The 17,556-nt window shown below is 24.8% G+C and overlaps 3 protein-coding genes across 3 annotated transcripts; 2 read left to right on the top strand and 1 right to left on the bottom strand. All coding sequences in view use genetic code 6, as the record gives it.

Moving 5' to 3' along the window:
- Positions 1–1,475: 1,475 nt before the first annotated feature.
- Positions 1,476–9,007, top strand: TTHERM_00142380 (bromodomain protein; the record flags this gene model as incomplete). The annotated part of the gene is made up of 6 exons (XM_001011076.3): positions 1,476–2,425; positions 2,900–3,332; positions 3,678–4,026; positions 4,441–5,423; positions 5,477–7,660; positions 7,721–9,007. The coding sequence occupies 6 exons, from the start codon at positions 1,476–1,478 to the stop codon at positions 9,005–9,007; spliced, it is 6,186 nt and encodes a 2,061-aa protein (XP_001011076.2).
- An 825-nt stretch (positions 9,008–9,832) lies between these two features.
- Positions 9,833–11,961, bottom strand: TTHERM_00142370 (hypothetical protein; the record flags this gene model as incomplete). Its single annotated transcript, XM_001011075.2, has 10 exons — positions 9,833–10,069; positions 10,118–10,245; positions 10,301–10,412; positions 10,465–10,699; positions 10,757–10,911; positions 10,961–11,095; positions 11,164–11,249; positions 11,312–11,495; positions 11,549–11,702; positions 11,834–11,961. The coding sequence occupies 10 exons, from the start codon at positions 11,959–11,961 to the stop codon at positions 9,833–9,835; spliced, it is 1,554 nt and encodes a 517-aa protein (XP_001011075.2).
- A 934-nt stretch (positions 11,962–12,895) lies between these two features.
- On the top strand, positions 12,896–17,333 carry TTHERM_00142360 (cyclic nucleotide-binding domain protein; the record flags this gene model as incomplete). Its single annotated transcript, XM_001011074.2, has 5 exons — positions 12,896–12,934; positions 13,049–13,217; positions 13,287–13,693; positions 13,962–14,105; positions 14,160–17,333. 5 exons carry the CDS (start codon positions 12,896–12,898, stop codon positions 17,331–17,333), a joined length of 3,933 nt encoding a protein of 1,310 aa, XP_001011074.2.
- Between the last annotated feature and the right edge of the window lie 223 nt (positions 17,334–17,556).

Below are 17,556 nucleotides of genomic sequence, written 5' to 3'. Positions count from 1 at the left end.
TAAGATTCATATAAAAGCTGAAGTTTCAAATAAATTAAGTGATGTGATTGATTATTTGCTTCTTAATAGTTTTGATTAGATTATTTTTTAATTAAAATAAGGGGCGAAAATAAATAAGTATTAAAATTAATCATTCTAGCGCGATTACTAATAGAAGGTAAGTGATATGGCGCAAAAGTATTTTTTTTTTACAAACAAAGGATAAGAAAATGATTCTAAAATATTTGGATAACAACAAAAAAAATGAAGACAATAATTTTTAAGTAAAAATGGTTCAGCAAGCAGAAAATGAAATTTTTATGTTTTTTTTCATTATGGTGGATGACTAAGTATAATGATAAAAAGTAGACATTGTGTCCGAGTTAGATCGCATCGTCTACAAGGTAGTTGAGTGAGTAACTAGGTGATAAGAAAGATTTTTATTGCTTATTTGTTGAACTTTATTATTGGTTAGCATAAGTCGAAAGACTTTTATTAATTTTGAAATCTTTCAAACCTTTTATTTTATTATTATTATTTTTTTGAAAAGTAAGTTTTTTTGATTTTTAGAGGGTATTTTGATATAATTCTAATCAAATTTATAAGGGGGAAAATCAAAAGAATTTTGAATCATCTTTATAAATTAATTAAATGATGAGGAAAGAGTTTATAAATATAGGGTAATATAAAAAGAGTCAATTAATTGTTTAATGTATATATAAAATGCATTTCGATCAAATAAAAGCTTTGCATTTCTAAGACACCTCAAACAAAGTTAAAAGGGCAATCCTGCTCCAAAAAAGCTTGAAATCTTTAAAGGAATGCATACTGCACAGTATCAGATCAATGCAATTTTGTAAGTGCACTTATTTATTTATTTAGTCTGGATCATAAAACAATTAATTTCTTTGCTTCTGTATGAATGATTTGTCTTGTTTTATTTTGTTTGTATTGATTTGATTTATTAATTAAATAATTTGTTTGTTTGTTTGTTTGTTTTCCCCATCTCTTTCTCTGATTGAATATTAAATATAAAGCAATCATATATGTAGTGCATATATATAATCTTAATAAAGAAAATACATTAATAAATAAAAGAAAAGTTAAAAAGTAAAAAAACTAAAAACAATTAAAAGCAAAGCTCATTCATAGATCTATAATAATAAGAAGAAATAAATAAGATTAAGAAGAAGAGAAAAAGAGGAAGAAGTCCAAGAAAGAAAGAAACAATTCTGAATCTAAAGAGACAATAAATAGCACAAATAAGACAATAAATTATTTAGAATAATCATTATAAATAAAAGGTTAAGAATAGTTAAAATTTAAAAGAATCGCAATTTAAAATAAGGAAAACATTACTTCGATATCAAGTATTATCCATCAGCTAAACTTTTAAAATTGGAATAACGACGTTTGAGGGGTCTAAATAAGAATTGAAATAGTGTCTAAAAGCATACTGATATAACCTCTAAGCTATTAATTAAGACTTAGAAATTATGTAGGAAGAAGAAATTATTATGACAAAACACGTAAGCTCAAAAGGCAGAGTGTTTTTTGATAATCAGAACATGGTTAAACAGCGTCTATATTTTTTGATTATCCAGTACTTATAGCAAGACGAATATTTTGATAGAAGGCTACTAGAGCAGATTAAAGGCTACGCTGAAGCAAATCATTTATTGGGCTAGCTACTGGCATTTGATGGAAGCCACGTAGATGCAACATTTGATGAGTTAAATTTCTAATAAAAAGGAAGTAGTTGTCATTCTGCACTCTTTTCAAAGGATGAAAATCTTAATACAATCTTATCTATTTATTAGCGCTTTAGTGCATAGCGCGTAAAAAACTAAAATAAAGGTATACAGAATTTGTTTATTTAAAAGATGACCAAGCTTTCTTAAATGCTCAATGAGCCTGCAATGTATATTTAACCAGCTAGAGACTTGTTTATTAAGAAAAAGAGATAAGGTAAGAGCCTTAAAAATACTGATGAGTTATCCAACGATACATTTATCTTGAGGTTTTAGCATTTAAAAACATGTTTTGGTCATGCATATTCTGCTGACTCAGGCTCTATAAATGAGGAGAGTGGTGAACCTTACATTCCAATATACAATACAACATTCGATAAGAGCGGACGCCTAGTTATAACTGCAGACGAAGAAGGATTAATTAAGATTTGGAGTGCTGAGAACGGATTACTTTTGTCAAATTTAAAAGGTCATACTAGCGGAATTTTGAGCAACGATATATCTCCTTGCAATAAGTATTTAGTAACTTGCTCTATAGATTTAACAGCAAGAGTTTGGGATATCTTTAATTAAAGGTGTCTTACTTGTTTTAAATCAAAAGAATAATTAAATGCTGTTGTTTTCTATAAATATCAAAATGAATTTACTGAATAACTCTACCTATTGATGATGAGCAATGTTGGAAATATTCTTATGTAAATATTTAAACATCATTTTTATTTTAATCTTTCCCTATTTTTTCAATATTTTTCCAGTGATTTTTCCTCTTCAAAAACTAAAAAAATGACCTGGATCCCAAAATATTTGATCTTAATCAGCCATTTTAATTTAGAATTTAGTTTGTTTAATTCTACTTTTTGATTAGCACTTCTATGCCAGCTTCAGAAAATTTAGATTTATTTCAAAATACACAATTCAATTTAAACAATCAAATATTAATGAACGGATAGAAATTTATTAGTATTGATTGCAATTTGCCCGCAGCGCAGTAAAAAATCAAATTTATGAATAAAAAAAAAGAAAATATTAATTTAGTTAGTTATTATTTATTTCTAAAGAATTAAATTAAGGATTTTGGTTGGTTGGTTATTAAAAAAGATTAATTGATTCATATCTATATTTCAAAAATCAAAATTTGTTTTTAAAAATAATATTAATCAAAAATATAGATACAAAGAAGATTAATTCAAAGAAAATGGAGGTGGTATAAATTAAAATTTGCAGCCAGTTATCACTCTCGCAATGAGAAAGCACAAAAAAATGCAAGAATCTAAGATAGTTGATAACGATAATAAGAATGAAGCTGTTTGCATAGAGACTCACCCATCTGGTTACTTAGTTGTCGGCACTGAAACAGGAGAAATTTTAGTTTGGGAAAAGATACACACCCTCGAAAATAGAAATCGCTAAGTTCTTCCATTCATAGAAAAGAAAGAACATTCTAAGAATTGCTAGCTGATAAAATTCTCACCCAACGGAGAGTTCATGATCACTGCTTCTTTCGATGGATATGCAAAAATATGGCCTTGGAAAAAGCTGATAGAAAACGATAAAAGACTCAGTGATTAAATCTTCTCAATTTATTTTGACAACTCCAACAAGGTAGAATTATTAGATTTTCATCTTTAATCTTCGTCTTTATTTTTATGCGCCAATAATTAACAATTCAAGTTAAATAAAGATTTTTATATCATTTATCAAATATAACAAAAGAGAGTTTTAATTAAAACTAACAAACTAACTAACAGCTAGTTTATCACTCTTTGTTTTCAAAATTTAATTAATTTCATTTTCATCAAACATTTATTTGACTCATTTATTATTTTTCATAATGAAGGAAGATATGATTATAATAATGATGTCTTCTACTCAATTTTTTCAACAAATTATTTCTACTTTTGATGCTTTTGTTTATGTTTTACTTAATTTTATAATTTTTTTAAAAAGTGCGAAAAAAACTGCTGGAATGTAGCATTCAGTTGCAAGAATAGATATGCATTCGCTACCTTTACCAGAAAAATGAAGAGGACAAAAGAAGTAGAAACAGTTGTTTATGTACATGAACTAGCTGAAAAGAAAATCAAGCATGAGTTTACTCAACAAAATACACCCGCAAGACTTTAAGATCATATTTTAGTTTTTGAACCCCATCCAACATAAGAAAATATCCTCTTAACAGCAGATTACGCAGGTCAAATTATCATCTATGATGTCTCTTTAGGATGTATTTTGAATATATTCTAAGAAAGGGGATACCATATTGGATATCCTAATCTTGAAGTACCCGTTTTAGATGGTAATCTTTTGTTTAATTAAAAAAGAAATATTAAATTTTTAAATTAATTTTGGTCTTTTATTTTTGATTTATTTATTTAAATGATCAGTAATAAATAAAATTGCATTTTAAATTTTCTAAAAATCAATCCTATCTACTGCTTTTTTCTTTGCTCTAAAATAAATAAACATTAAAACTAGTAATAATTAGCAAATAAACACTAAAAGAGCAAAAATAAAATTTATCAGTTACGAACATTTACTTGTTAATTTAATTTTACCGCAAGTGAGTTAGTTTATTTTTTTTTAAGTAGAAATGATTGATGGATTAAATATAAATTTTTTTATTAGAATAATTAATTATTCGGTTTCTATTGTTGGATAAAATATTTTTCAAAATTAATAAAAAAAATTATTTTTTAAAATAAATAATTAGGTTGTTGGGCACCAGATGGATTAAAATTCGTCGCAAGTACTTACTATGGCTCTTTTAGCTTGTATGGATATGATTGCGCAGAAATATATAAGACTACTCCTACAGAATAATTCTTTGCTAATGACACAGAGATATTTATATATAGTGATAATCATGTACCACTGTCTACAGATGATGATGTAGAAATTAATACTAAAAGTAGAGGAAAAATTTGTGATTATTAGAGAATCCCATATAGATTTGAATATAATAATGATCTCAAAAAATTAAAAGATAGAGGCTATTTTGAAGAAACATCAGAAATGGCTTTAAAGTTGATAGAAGATAAAATATCTGAATTAAAAATATTAGAAAATGAATAAAAAGAAAAAGATGAAAACTTTTCAGAAAATTTAGTTGAAAAATATTTAAAAAACTAAGAAAAAGAGAAACATGCTTATTTTGCTTTATGTAATTAATTGAGAGACTCCTATAACAATGCAAATGCAACTATGGAAGGAAGCATGAGAGTTGATTATAATGAAAGAATGGAAATTCTGAAAAAAATGTCAAAAGAAATGCAAAAAAGACACTCTTTAGATATTAAGAAAACTGAAACTAAAACTGATGAAGATTTGTTTTAATAAGTTATTTAGCAATCGCAACCTAGAATTCTACAAGAAAGATAAATTTCTGATCCTGCTCCTGCTCCTCTTCTTAGATAAGAAAGTGAATAGGCTACTCTTATATAGTAAAGAAATAATAATAGAAGAAGAGTCATAGACGATGAAGACTTGGATCAAGGACGCTCAAATACAATACCATTTGGGAATTAATAACTAAGTAGAAGGCCTAGCTAAATGCCTTAACCAGCTGCTTTAAATAATTAAAATTCAAGAACTGGATAGCGCGGAAGAGGAAGAAGACCAGGTGGTAGATAGAGTAATACTAATTAGGTTGGATTCAATGATGACTTTGAAGACTCTATGCAATCTGAGGAAGAGGTAAAATTTTTAAAATTCAAATAATATCTTTAAACAATAAATAATAATTAAAGATACCGAGTTAAGATGATAGTGAGGTAAATTTCAAAGACATAAATGAAGATGATGATGAAATTTAAAAAGATTTACTTGAAGAAATGGAGATGTTTGATGATCCTTTGCCTAGAAGAACTGGGGGAGGGTTCGAAAGTAATGACAGAAGAAACTAATCTAATAATAGAAATAGATCAAGAGGAGGAAGGAGAATCGTGGCTGATGACTATTTAGATGAAGAGGAAGAAGAGAAAAAGGATTCTTCAAATTAGAGAAGAACACGCTTGAAAAGATTTTCTAATACGACTTCAAATGAAACAAGAGCACAAACCATAAGCCAGTAATAAACAGAAGGATAGCAGCGCTAAGGTACATTAAGATATAATAGGAATACGAGAAGTAGTTATAGTATGTAGTATACTACTGGAGAAGATGCTACTCTCTAATCTAATGCAGGATATAATAGCAGCTAAGATTATGAAGGTAACACAAACACAAGATTGAGAAGGAGAAATCAACACATCATCGAAGAGGACAATGATGATTTATACTTAGACAATAATACTAATAGCAATAACCATCATTCTTTGAGATAGAATAACTCTTCTCATTTATAATAATCTCATAATTTGGCTGAAACAAGAGCTAATGCACATCAAACTAGAAGCTCAACTGCGACATATTAAGATTCACAAAATAATACAAAGACTCTCAGAGCTTCATCAAGAAATAAAAAGAGCAAGAAAAATAGATAATATAATGACGGCTTTAACAGCAACGATAGTGAGTCTGAAGATAGGTTTTCAGATGAAATCATGGAAGAAGATGACGATGAAGTTGATATTAATTATGAGGACGAGGATGATTATGAATATAAGTTGAGGAAACCAAAAAAATCAGTAGGCGGTGCTTAATCTTTATCATAAAATAACTAAAATTCAAGATAGAGTGGTCGTTCGCTTCGTACTTCATACACAAACAGAAAAAAAATTTAAGATTCTGATGAAGAAGAAGATGAATTACCAAAGTAAAAAAACAGAAGCAGTAAAAAGAATGGTATTGTTAATGACGAGGATGATAACCAAGTTTAAAATGAGCATAAAAACATAGAGAAGCATAAAATCTATGATAATGATGAAGATGAAGAAATAGATGACTTTGATGAAGAGGACGAAGAATACACTGACAAGAAGAAGAAAAATTACTTGAAAAAAAGAACTTCATCAGAAGCTGGTATTAAGAAAAGTGGTTAAAGTAGTAATAAATTAGTTAAAAAAATAAAAACTAACGACTCTGATGCGCTTAATGAAGATATGGCATCAATGCCTGAAGATAAAAAATCTCTTTGCTAAAGATGTGAGCAAATTATTGAGGGAGAAGCAAAATCTTGCAATATTTGCAAACATGCTTACCATGATGAGTATTGCAGTAAATATAGAGGATGTTTGAAAGATAAAAAGTACTTTTGTTTTGACTGTTATGCTAATAATAACACAGTACGTATACAGAAAGACGAATAAGATAAAAGAACTTTCAGCAGAGAGTACCTAGAAAGAGAAACAAACGATCCTTACCAATATATTCCATAAATAAATGACATGTGTTATTACATCTTCTAGGCTCATGAAGAGTACTGTGAAAAATATTTCGAAATCTTTGATTACGAACCATTGATTGACAGACTATAAAAAGAAAATGAAAAATCTCTTTAAAATGGAAATAATAAGTCTACAAAAAAAAGTATCCAAAGGTCCTCTAAATTGATAGACAGTGGTGATGAATTTCAAGGAGATGAGCATTCTTCTAACTTTTAAAAGAAAGGTTAGACATCTTAAGCTTAAGATTATCATATTCTACCATTTTTAAGTTACAAAGAGCTCTATAAGCCAACCTTATGTCAAATAAGCTCTATCGAATACTCCTATCCTATGTTAAGCACAAAAAAGATGCAAGAAAAATATAGAGAAAGACCTATATTCTTACTTATTCAGCTCAAAATTTTAGAAACAGGAGAAGAATTCTCAGTTTATTTTTCAAATTCTTAAGTTTAATGTGGAAGTTTCTTGATTCCTTAGGAATTATATGATTAGTCAATTTGCTTCTAAGAAAACCTTAAGGTACCTCAGTAATTAGAATTCTTTTACCATAATTAAGTATTCAGCGGTTAAGTGGTTGAAGTGTCACCAAAAGAAGAATATTAAAAGGTAATTAATTAATTATTTCATTAATTAAAATATATTTCAAAATAATTTATTTTATAATAGTTGAATTCTGAGTACTTGAAGCTTAAAGTCAAATTAGATACAACAGATGAAAAAATTATACAAAAGTTAAAATAAAATTTAGAAGGGCCTAATATGATTAGAATCTCTTGCTGGGATGTCATATATCCAATCAGAAGAACATCCTCTCCTGATGACTATCCAAACGATGACGCATGTCTTTCTAAGGAAGAAACAGAATAAATTTTTAAGCTAATTTAAGCAGTAATTGATAATCAAAGTGAAATAACTTGCTATTTTGAAGAAGCTGTCAACTTAAAGAAATATAAACATTATTATGAATTTGTTGAATTCCCAATGGATATTTCAAAAATTAGAAGAAGACTATTAAACGGATACTATCGTTCTCAACAAAGCATATTTCATGATATAAACTTGATAGATTCGAATGCTCATAAATTTAATAATCCTGATAGTCCTATCTGTGAGAGTTCGAAGAGAGTTAAAGAAATATTAACTTCGATTGTAAGCAATTTCCTAAACGTAGAAATGTGTTTATCTCTAGCAATAAAAAATAAAAAAAATCTAATAAAAACTATTTAAACTCTGTTCCCCAACTACAATACTAACTCCAACTAAAACAATTTATCAATAAATAATAATAACATTTAAATAAAGATTCCTTAATAATCTTAATAAAGTTTAATACCTGTACCAATAGAAAAACCTCACGCTCTAATTAACAATCCTCTACTTTAGGCAGAACAATATTAATAAAAATATCCTAACTCTCAAGTAGCATATAATGCAATCCAACAATAAAAACCTCAACAAAATTATAATTAAATTAACAATAATTTTAATCAATAAAATTAATAATACCAGTATAATAATTCCGCATATCAAAATAACTCTAACAGTAATGATACTTATTTTAACCAACAAAATGCTAATTAAAATGGTTAACCTTATGCAGTTACTGGTTTAATAAACGAACCTAGCAACTAATACTTTAATAATCAACAGAGCTAGATTAATTAAGATTTGAATTATAATTCTTAGTTATACGAACCCATTAATAATGCAGATAATAATTATAGTTAAACTAATTATAATTATGAGGCAAATTAAGGATATGATATAAACTAAAATGTGAATTAAGATTACTAATTAAACGAATTCTAATCTTAAAATTTAGGATAGCAAAATGTTTAATAAAATATTCCTAATTTACAATCACAGTAACAACAAAGAACTACTAGGAGTGGAAGATTAACTAGAAATTCCTCAAAGTTCGACTATGATTAAATAGATTAAAGAAAAAATTGAGCAGCAATTAATACAATAAATATGAAAGATAAAAATAATAAAGTCTACCTATCAAACTTCCAACCTCACCAATTTATTTAAAATCAAACTAACATTTTAACATTGTACATTACAAATATTTTAAACTAACTATATAGAATATGAAGAATAAAATCATATTTTTAATTTATAGATTCTGATATAAAATAATTAAAATAATAGCTATATAAAGATGATTTTTATACATATAATTTGTGTATCTTTTATGCTTACATAAGTTATTTATTCTTCTTAATTTATACTTTCAATCTTTAATCGAATATCATATATAACTAGATAATGTTTCTACGAAATATTTTTCTTCAGTTTTATTTAATTAATTTGAAACTTTTTAAAGTTATAATATTTTTGAAATTCATCTCTAACATACACAATTTTTACAAACCTTAAAAAAAATTAATGAGTTTAATTGAGAAAATTATAATATAATTATAAATATAAAATACATTAAATGGGTAATTTAATTTTTTTATTCACTAAATAGTTTTAGTAAAAATCATTAATTTGTAAATATTCTTGTTAAAAAAAATCAAATAGTTTAAAAAAATTTTATAAGGAAAAAATTTCAATTTCAAAGAAAAATGAATGGAAAAGTAAATATTTCACAATGAATTTTCTAAATTTATAATGGTAAATTGCAATTAAAATATAGAAATGCATAAATTAATTTACATAGGAATAAATTTTTTATTTATATTAAAGCTCATATTTACAATATATTATTTAAATTTTATATTTTATCTCCTTTAATGTTTTGAGTATTAATCATATAAATATTTAATTAAATCATTTCATATAATTTCCTCTTAATACTTTATTAGGTCCAGAATCCAAATTTTTTTATTGTGGACTTGAATCAACATTATTTGGTACACTTTAATATTATTTCTTTTTATCAAGTATATTGATTGCATGATCTTTAAAAGACTAATAGTTATAGAGCTAGTTATCATTTAAAAATGAGGGATTGTTTTCATCTGTCTCTTAATTATTGGTTATAGGGATGTTTGGTTGCTATTCGACCTATAAATTTAAAAGGAGCTTTAAATTAATAACTAAATTATAAAATACCTATTTTTTAGCACTAAAGTCTTTCTCAGGGATACCTTCAATTAATAAAGCACTAGTGTATGCATTACTTAATCCATTTTTCTTGGCAATATATTTAAGCAGTTCCATGATATATGTTTCTAAATCAGCTATTTTAAGTGATTATAAAAAATTATTAACTAAAGCTTTATTATATTAATTTACATAAGTATAAATCAACTGTGCCTTCGTTAAGCAAAATACCATTTTAATACTCAAATAGCTTATATGGGAATTAAGTATTAAATTTACTTTCTGCTAACCCTAATAGCATTTACTTTAATAATAATAAAATTAAAGTTAAACAGTATTTAAAAAATAATAATTACTTCCAAGTAAGGGAAAACCTCATCAAGCAGTTACTAAAACTAGGTGATAGGAATCTATTTGGTTTATAAAATAGCAGAAATTTTAGCTTTTAATTTATCTTCATCTGGAACACCATTTAATATTTATTATCTAATAGAATTTTCTTTTTCTTAATCTGAAATTTTCCTTTCAATATCCTTAGTTACATCTTCTAAGTTATCAATTTATTAGTTTAAGAGATCACTATAAGTTAATCTTTAGTAGATATTAAAATTATATATATATAATAGTATATTACAAAATAATTTTTACAGTTGGTGATTTTATTCTTCAGACTTTATGAATGTGTTTTATATTTCTACAATATCTGTCATACCAGTTTGTTCTTTAATTTAATTAAAACCATCATCTATAATAGTTAGATTTCTCATATAATCATCTAGGATTCTTACTTTATTTTTATTTCTCTAAAATATTTATTTAAATACGAGCTAATTTTAATAAACTAATTATTACAAATATTATTTTTTTCAATCTGTTCTTTAGCACTGAAAGTGTGTCATGGTTTTCGTACATATTATCATCTTCTTTAAATAATTTATTATGGGTTTATTCTTTATCTAGTACCAGTTTTTTCTTTAAAAATGTTTCCTAATTTTAAATTTATTTAAAAAAAAATTAATTTGACAATTTCATTAAATAAAGTATTTTATATTTACTTTCATAGTATTGAATTGAGATTCATAGTTACTAAGTTCTTAATTCTTTGCCTCTTTTAATTCTAGCAATTTAATCTATCTATCAACTTTTGTAAAATAGAAGAGTTTTAGTAATTGAGATATAATTATTGTCTGAAATGCTATTTACCATCTTCTTCTCTTCTTGCCTCGTTTATTTTATTTAAAGTTTCGACTTCTTTTGAGTAATTTTCTAATTCTTGTTCAGCTTGCACATATTCTTCTAAAAATGATGCTCTTTCTCTCCTTAATTTATTTATCTACATTTTTACCAGGTTAATTTCATCAAGAAGTGTGTTATATTGCTTTTTATGCTATTTTTTAACCAAAAATTAAGACATCCTCCTAACTCATATTATCAATTTACATTTTCACAAGATTTACGTAGGTTTGATAACGCTGCAGAAGTCTTTCTATTTACTGATTTTTCAGTTATCAATTTCAACTATCTAATTCTTGTTTTTCTATTTTCAATGTCTTTTTTAAGCTCATCAAGTGCTTACTGAGTTCCATATGCCCTCCTTATAAAATAAATTTAAATTTTCATAAATAAATATTAATTAAAAAGGATAAGCTTCTTTATTTCATATAAAGAAAAAGTAAATATATTTAAATTGCAAACATCTTTTAATAAAATTTATATTCAACTTACTTTCTTTCGAACTCAAGCTTACGAGTATACTAATCTATATCTTTTTATGTTAAGTTGACGCTAGTTTCGATTAAACTTGTATCCTTTTGATAATTTTATTAACTAAATGATCTTCTGTTTCGTGACATCCTTTAAAAATGAAGATGCTAATAAACACTTAATTTTCACTAATAAATATAAATTTGATTTTTAATACTTTTTAATAGAATCAAATTTTTAATTTGTTAATAAATGATTCAAATTTTAAGTAAATATTATCAGGATTGTATTTTAATTTGATTTTTAACAAGCAAAAGTTAATCAAATAATTTTTTGTTTTCAAAAATAAATGTTTCTGTCCATACATTTACTATATATTTTTTTACACAAAAAACAATTATACTCTTTCTAGTATCCTCATTCTTTTAATCATATAAATCAGTTATAAATATATTTATACAGATCATTAATTATATCACAAAATAGTAAATATTTATTTCAATATAATTAATATAAAAAAAATTTATTTCAAACTAAAAACTAATAAAATTACAATAAGACTCTTTTTTTATTTTGTTGATAATAGATTTATTATTAGTAAAAACTATTTGTTATTAATGATGTGTTTAATTTATTTATTTGTTTGACAGATTGATTTTTTGTTATTTTATTTGAATAATATTTTTCTTTTTTTTCTTGATATTGATAAATGAATGAAATAGATTCAGATAGTGATTAATAAAAATATGGGCTGTGAGTGCTAGTAAAATATATTATTTGGGATAACAATTCAGTGATATAGAACAATTAAATAAATAAAAGGTGAAAGAAATGAATCTTAATTGAATTACACAAGAATACTCAAAGATAAACTTTAAATAATCAGTAATTTAGTTAATTTAATTTAACATTCTATACAAAAGTAAATATTAAGCAAATAGTACTTTAAAGCGATTTCTAGTTAAAAACAGAAGAATAATTATCATTCAGGTCTCATTTATATTTTAAAATAAAGAAGTCTTTAAATAAGCAAACAAGCTACTTCTTGTAGCAGATATATATATTATTTGATAATACTCTGGCATGAGTGAATTAGCAAATCATCTTAGTTAAAAATTGCAAGTATTTTCTTTAATTTTAAAAAATAGCAACATTATATTACTGCAAAGTACTTTTAATAATTTTATAAATGATAAATATTATAAGTATTCGAAAGCGATTATTTTAAATTATTAGAATGTGAAGCAAAAGTTGTAGGAAAAATTTGAAGAAAAAACCGAATTTCTAAAGTCTTTAGAGTTAATTTAAAGATGTCCTTCTTGGTGTAGAAATGATATTGTGACTAAACTTCGTTCATGTATGGTTCTAAAAACGTATGCTAAAGATCAAATTGTTATGGATTCAAGTAAAAATATAATTTATAACTTGTTAATTTCATTTCAAAAATAAATGTACTTGGTTTTATATTAAATAGGTTTATCTACATTCAATTTGTATCTTATATATCATGGCGAAGTAGGATGTTATTTAGATGAAAAATATTTACAAAAAAAGCTAACATAAGGACAATCTTTTGGAGAGTTAGCATATACTTTTAATAGGGCAAGCAAGACATCTTTTAAATGCCATGACACTTGCTAAATATATGTAGTTATGAAATAAGATATTCCAACTATATTAAAGGATTTTGAAAGATAGAACCAGGCTAAACTTACAGCTTAAGTTTTTAAGTAATCTCCTTTTTTCTCAGATTGGGATTTAGGATCTGTAAGTTATTTATACTATCTTGGCTAAATGTAGAATTATGTTAGAAATTAGACTGTTTATTCTTAAAAGAGTGAAACAAATGGAATATATTTAATAGTTTAGGGTGAATTTTCAGTAATTTATTTATCATTTAATTATTTCTCCACTTTATACTTGAATCAACTAAGACTATTCATACTTTTCTAGTAGAACAGTTTTTTTTAGTAGAATATTATTTTATCAGCTTTAATATCTTTGATATAGCTATTAAACTGCTTTTCCCTTGAGCTATTGTTATTTTTTCTCTCATAAAAATATAATTTTATTAAAATGATTATAATTTTTAAATCTCATAAATAAGTTATTTGAAATCTAAAACTTACATATATTATAAAATATTAAGTATAGCATCAAAAAAAAGACTGAAAAGAAGTAAATCATGGTAAATCCTGAAGGAGAAATAGACTCAGATTAAGAAAAAATAGAATTAGAAAAAGAAGTTTTTGAATTAAGAACATAGCTTGTTTAGAAAACCTTTATTTCAAAAGTATAATTTTTATAAAAAATTGAACTCATGATAAAATATCTTTTATTTATTAAGATAAGTACTATGAGTGCAGGATAAATATTTGGAGAAGAAGAAGTTCTAAAAAAAATATGCAGGAAGTATAATACGACTTGCGATAGTGTTGATGGCATAGTTATTTACTTTAACTAATAAGTCTTTTGGAGTTTAATATATAATAATCCCTAATATAAGGCTATAGTTGATGACAAAGTAAAAAAGTAGGATATTGTCAAGTAAATGTAGATAAACTATATAAAATCATCTATGGATGACTATGATAATTATCTTTTAGGGAAATAGTATGCCTAAAATGGTTAAGAGTTATCTAAAATAGATTAATCCCAAGGGTAAACTTCAATTACTTTATAAAAGCACACTTCTAAGAATGGAAATAGCGAAGAAAAAAGTAAGAAAAAAAAATAATAAGAAAAAGATGATATCAAAATAGCTATAGAAAAAATTCCTTTGCTTGATTTAAAGAAGATAAACGATCAAGCTAAGTAATTTAATTAATATTCTTTTGATCCTTAAGGAGAGAAATTTAACAACCCATATGATTAAGATTAGGCTGAAAACGGGATGCAAAATGGAAATGTAACTAGTAAAAATATGCTGAAGATTTAAATGAGAACTAGTAGCACAATAAATAATTAATGCTAATTAGAATTCATAAAGATGGAAGGGTAAACTGTCTACATACCGAGTGGCGTATTGACATCTAAAGCAAATAGTAATACTAATCATTAAACTCACCACACCTTTAATAATAATTAAAATAATTAAGAAAGTCCCTTTAAACAAAAGTTTTAAGCAAACTCATAAGAAGATTTAGATAATCAGGTTGTATCACCTAGAATGTCTTAAAGAGAGAATAATAATAGTCCTCGATATTCAGAATAAACTCAAAAAAATAAATAAAATGTTTCTAATAATAATTTTATGCAACTTCCTATTACTTTAAATAATACACAACAGAATACTCCAACTAACGCTAATACTAACAATAACCAAAATTAATTGAATAATGGTAGCACCCACAAGAACAGTAACTCAAGCGAACTTTTTGATTTGATCATGTACCACAATTCTAAAAAATATAGTAAATAGTTTACGAGAATGAAGAAGTTAATTTAAGAAGGAGATAAAATGCAAGAAATGAATAAAAAAAAATATTCTCTCTAAAATTTATTTGGTACAGATAGGAGTACCCCTAAATCTGTTATATCTTAGATAGCAAATATACTTAAAGAGAGATCTTAAAATGGATAAATATAAAACATTCAAAATGCTCCTTTACTCATTTCTTAATTTTATACTAATTTTTAATAATAAAATAAAGAATAAAACTCTTAAAATAATTTTTAAATTAATCACTAAAGAAGTAGTAGCTAAGATAATTTAATTGAAGTATCAAGATAGTAAACACTCAATTTTTTAACTTCTAACTAAAAGTAAGAATAGGTTTCTAAATAAAACTCCCCTTAAAATATTGATATAAATCCTGGACAAGATAAATCTAAATAACTCTAGCCAAGCAGCTTTGCATAAGCAGTAATACAGCACTCATAAAAAAATTTTCAAGGTGTTTTATTGAATTAAAAAAAATAATTTATTCATAACGGAGAAGATTAAATTAATATCAATGTTATTGCATCAACACCTTAGTAAAACAATTATCAATCCTAAGAAATTTAAGAGAAATAATATAATCACTCTAATTCCAATTTAAATTAGCTTTTAAATACCTTAAAAAACAATAATAATGAGCAAAATCTAAAAAACTAAAAGTTATAAGACAAATAATAACAAAGTTCTCTAACATAACTTTAAGGTGAAGAAAATGATAGTTTCATTTCTGCTCAAAAAGATTAGAAAATTGAAAAGTTAACCTTAACAGAAAGATAATAAAAGTCTAAAACATCAAATAGCGGTTTTAGAATCAATAAAAGTCAACAATAAAAGTAAATAATTAATTTATAAAATAAAATACTGTAAGAGAAAGCAAATGGTGATGAAACATTAGAAAGTATTAATACAAGGACATATCACTTTGACAAAAACGCAAATCGTAAAATTAAAAGTTCAACTGGACTAAAAGTAGAAAAAGAAATATTTATTCATTAAAAATAAAATAATTCTTCAAACGATTAGCATTTATTAAACTAAAAAAAAAATAGTCTATGCTCTTCTGATCATCTTATGATCGAAATAGATTCAAATGTCAAGGTCACTCCTATAGAGTTTTATAATTAGAAAAAAACAAGTGTTACCAGTAACTTCATTGATAAGCCTCATTCCAAAGATTAGCACATATCATATTAACAAAATCATTCAAAATATAATTCTCTTTAACATTTTTCTCCTCCTCTTCCAAACTCTTAATCTATTATTAAAGAAACTCATAAAAATTTTACAAACTAAATAACATAAATGAAAGACGAAAACCATTAATCAGATAACCACTAATTACGAGGATAAGACTATATTCTACCAAAAAATTATTTAAAAAATTTAAGAATAAAATCTGATACCTCTTAGCTTTAAAAAATTTCAAAAAGTCCTTTAAGGATAGATCAAAACTTAAGCAATAGTAATTAATAATAAGAAAATTAGAAAAATATTATTTCATCTAGCTAATTGGTTAGCCCAAGACTTGTTTTAAAATAAACACGTCCTTTATATCATGACTCTAATAGTAATGATAGCAGCAAATAAAGATTTTCATAAAATAAAAATACAGTTAAAGTTCAAGAGTAGCTTCTATAGAAGCATGTCTAATCTACTTTTTAAATTCAAGATAATAAATAAATTACCTCTTTTATATAAAAAGTAATTGGCAGAGAAGATAAAAATAAATAATACATACCTTAATAATATATCATATCCTATACTTCTAATCAATAACAACAATAACAATAAAGTAACCAATTTTAATAGACAAAAAGTTTTACTGATTTACCTTACTTGTAGTAGCAAAAGCTACCAATATCAGCAAGACATTCTAGCACTTAAGATAAAAAATTTTACTTCTCAAAAGATAGTAACAAATTTAGACAGTCTTTGCATTTCGATCATATAAACAAAGAACCAATCAGCAAAAGTGATGATGTATAAATTAATTCTATTAAAGAAAAATCACCTAATTCTAGATAAAATTAAATTTGCGAAGATCTAGGATACAACTTTGTTAAAACTAAAATTTAGTGAATAACTAAAATAAAGACAATCTAATAAAACTCGTCAAACTTTAAATTTAAAATGAAATTTTTATAATTTTTAATAGCAAACAATTTAGTTATTTTATATTAAATTATATTTAATTTTTTATAGATTAAAATGAACTTACAAATTAATTTAATAAAATATTTATTTATGTATCATTAAAATAAAAAATAGCAAATTCATATTTTAAATAAATATACAAAAATAT

The sequence above is a fragment of the Tetrahymena thermophila genome, assembly GCF_000189635.1.
Source record: "Tetrahymena thermophila SB210 genomic scaffold scf_8254747, whole genome shotgun sequence".
In the NCBI taxonomy this organism is placed as follows: domain Eukaryota; phylum Ciliophora; class Oligohymenophorea; order Hymenostomatida; family Tetrahymenidae; genus Tetrahymena; species Tetrahymena thermophila.
The sequence above is the reverse complement of the archived record's forward strand: the minus strand, read 5'-3'. Positions and strand labels throughout refer to the sequence as shown.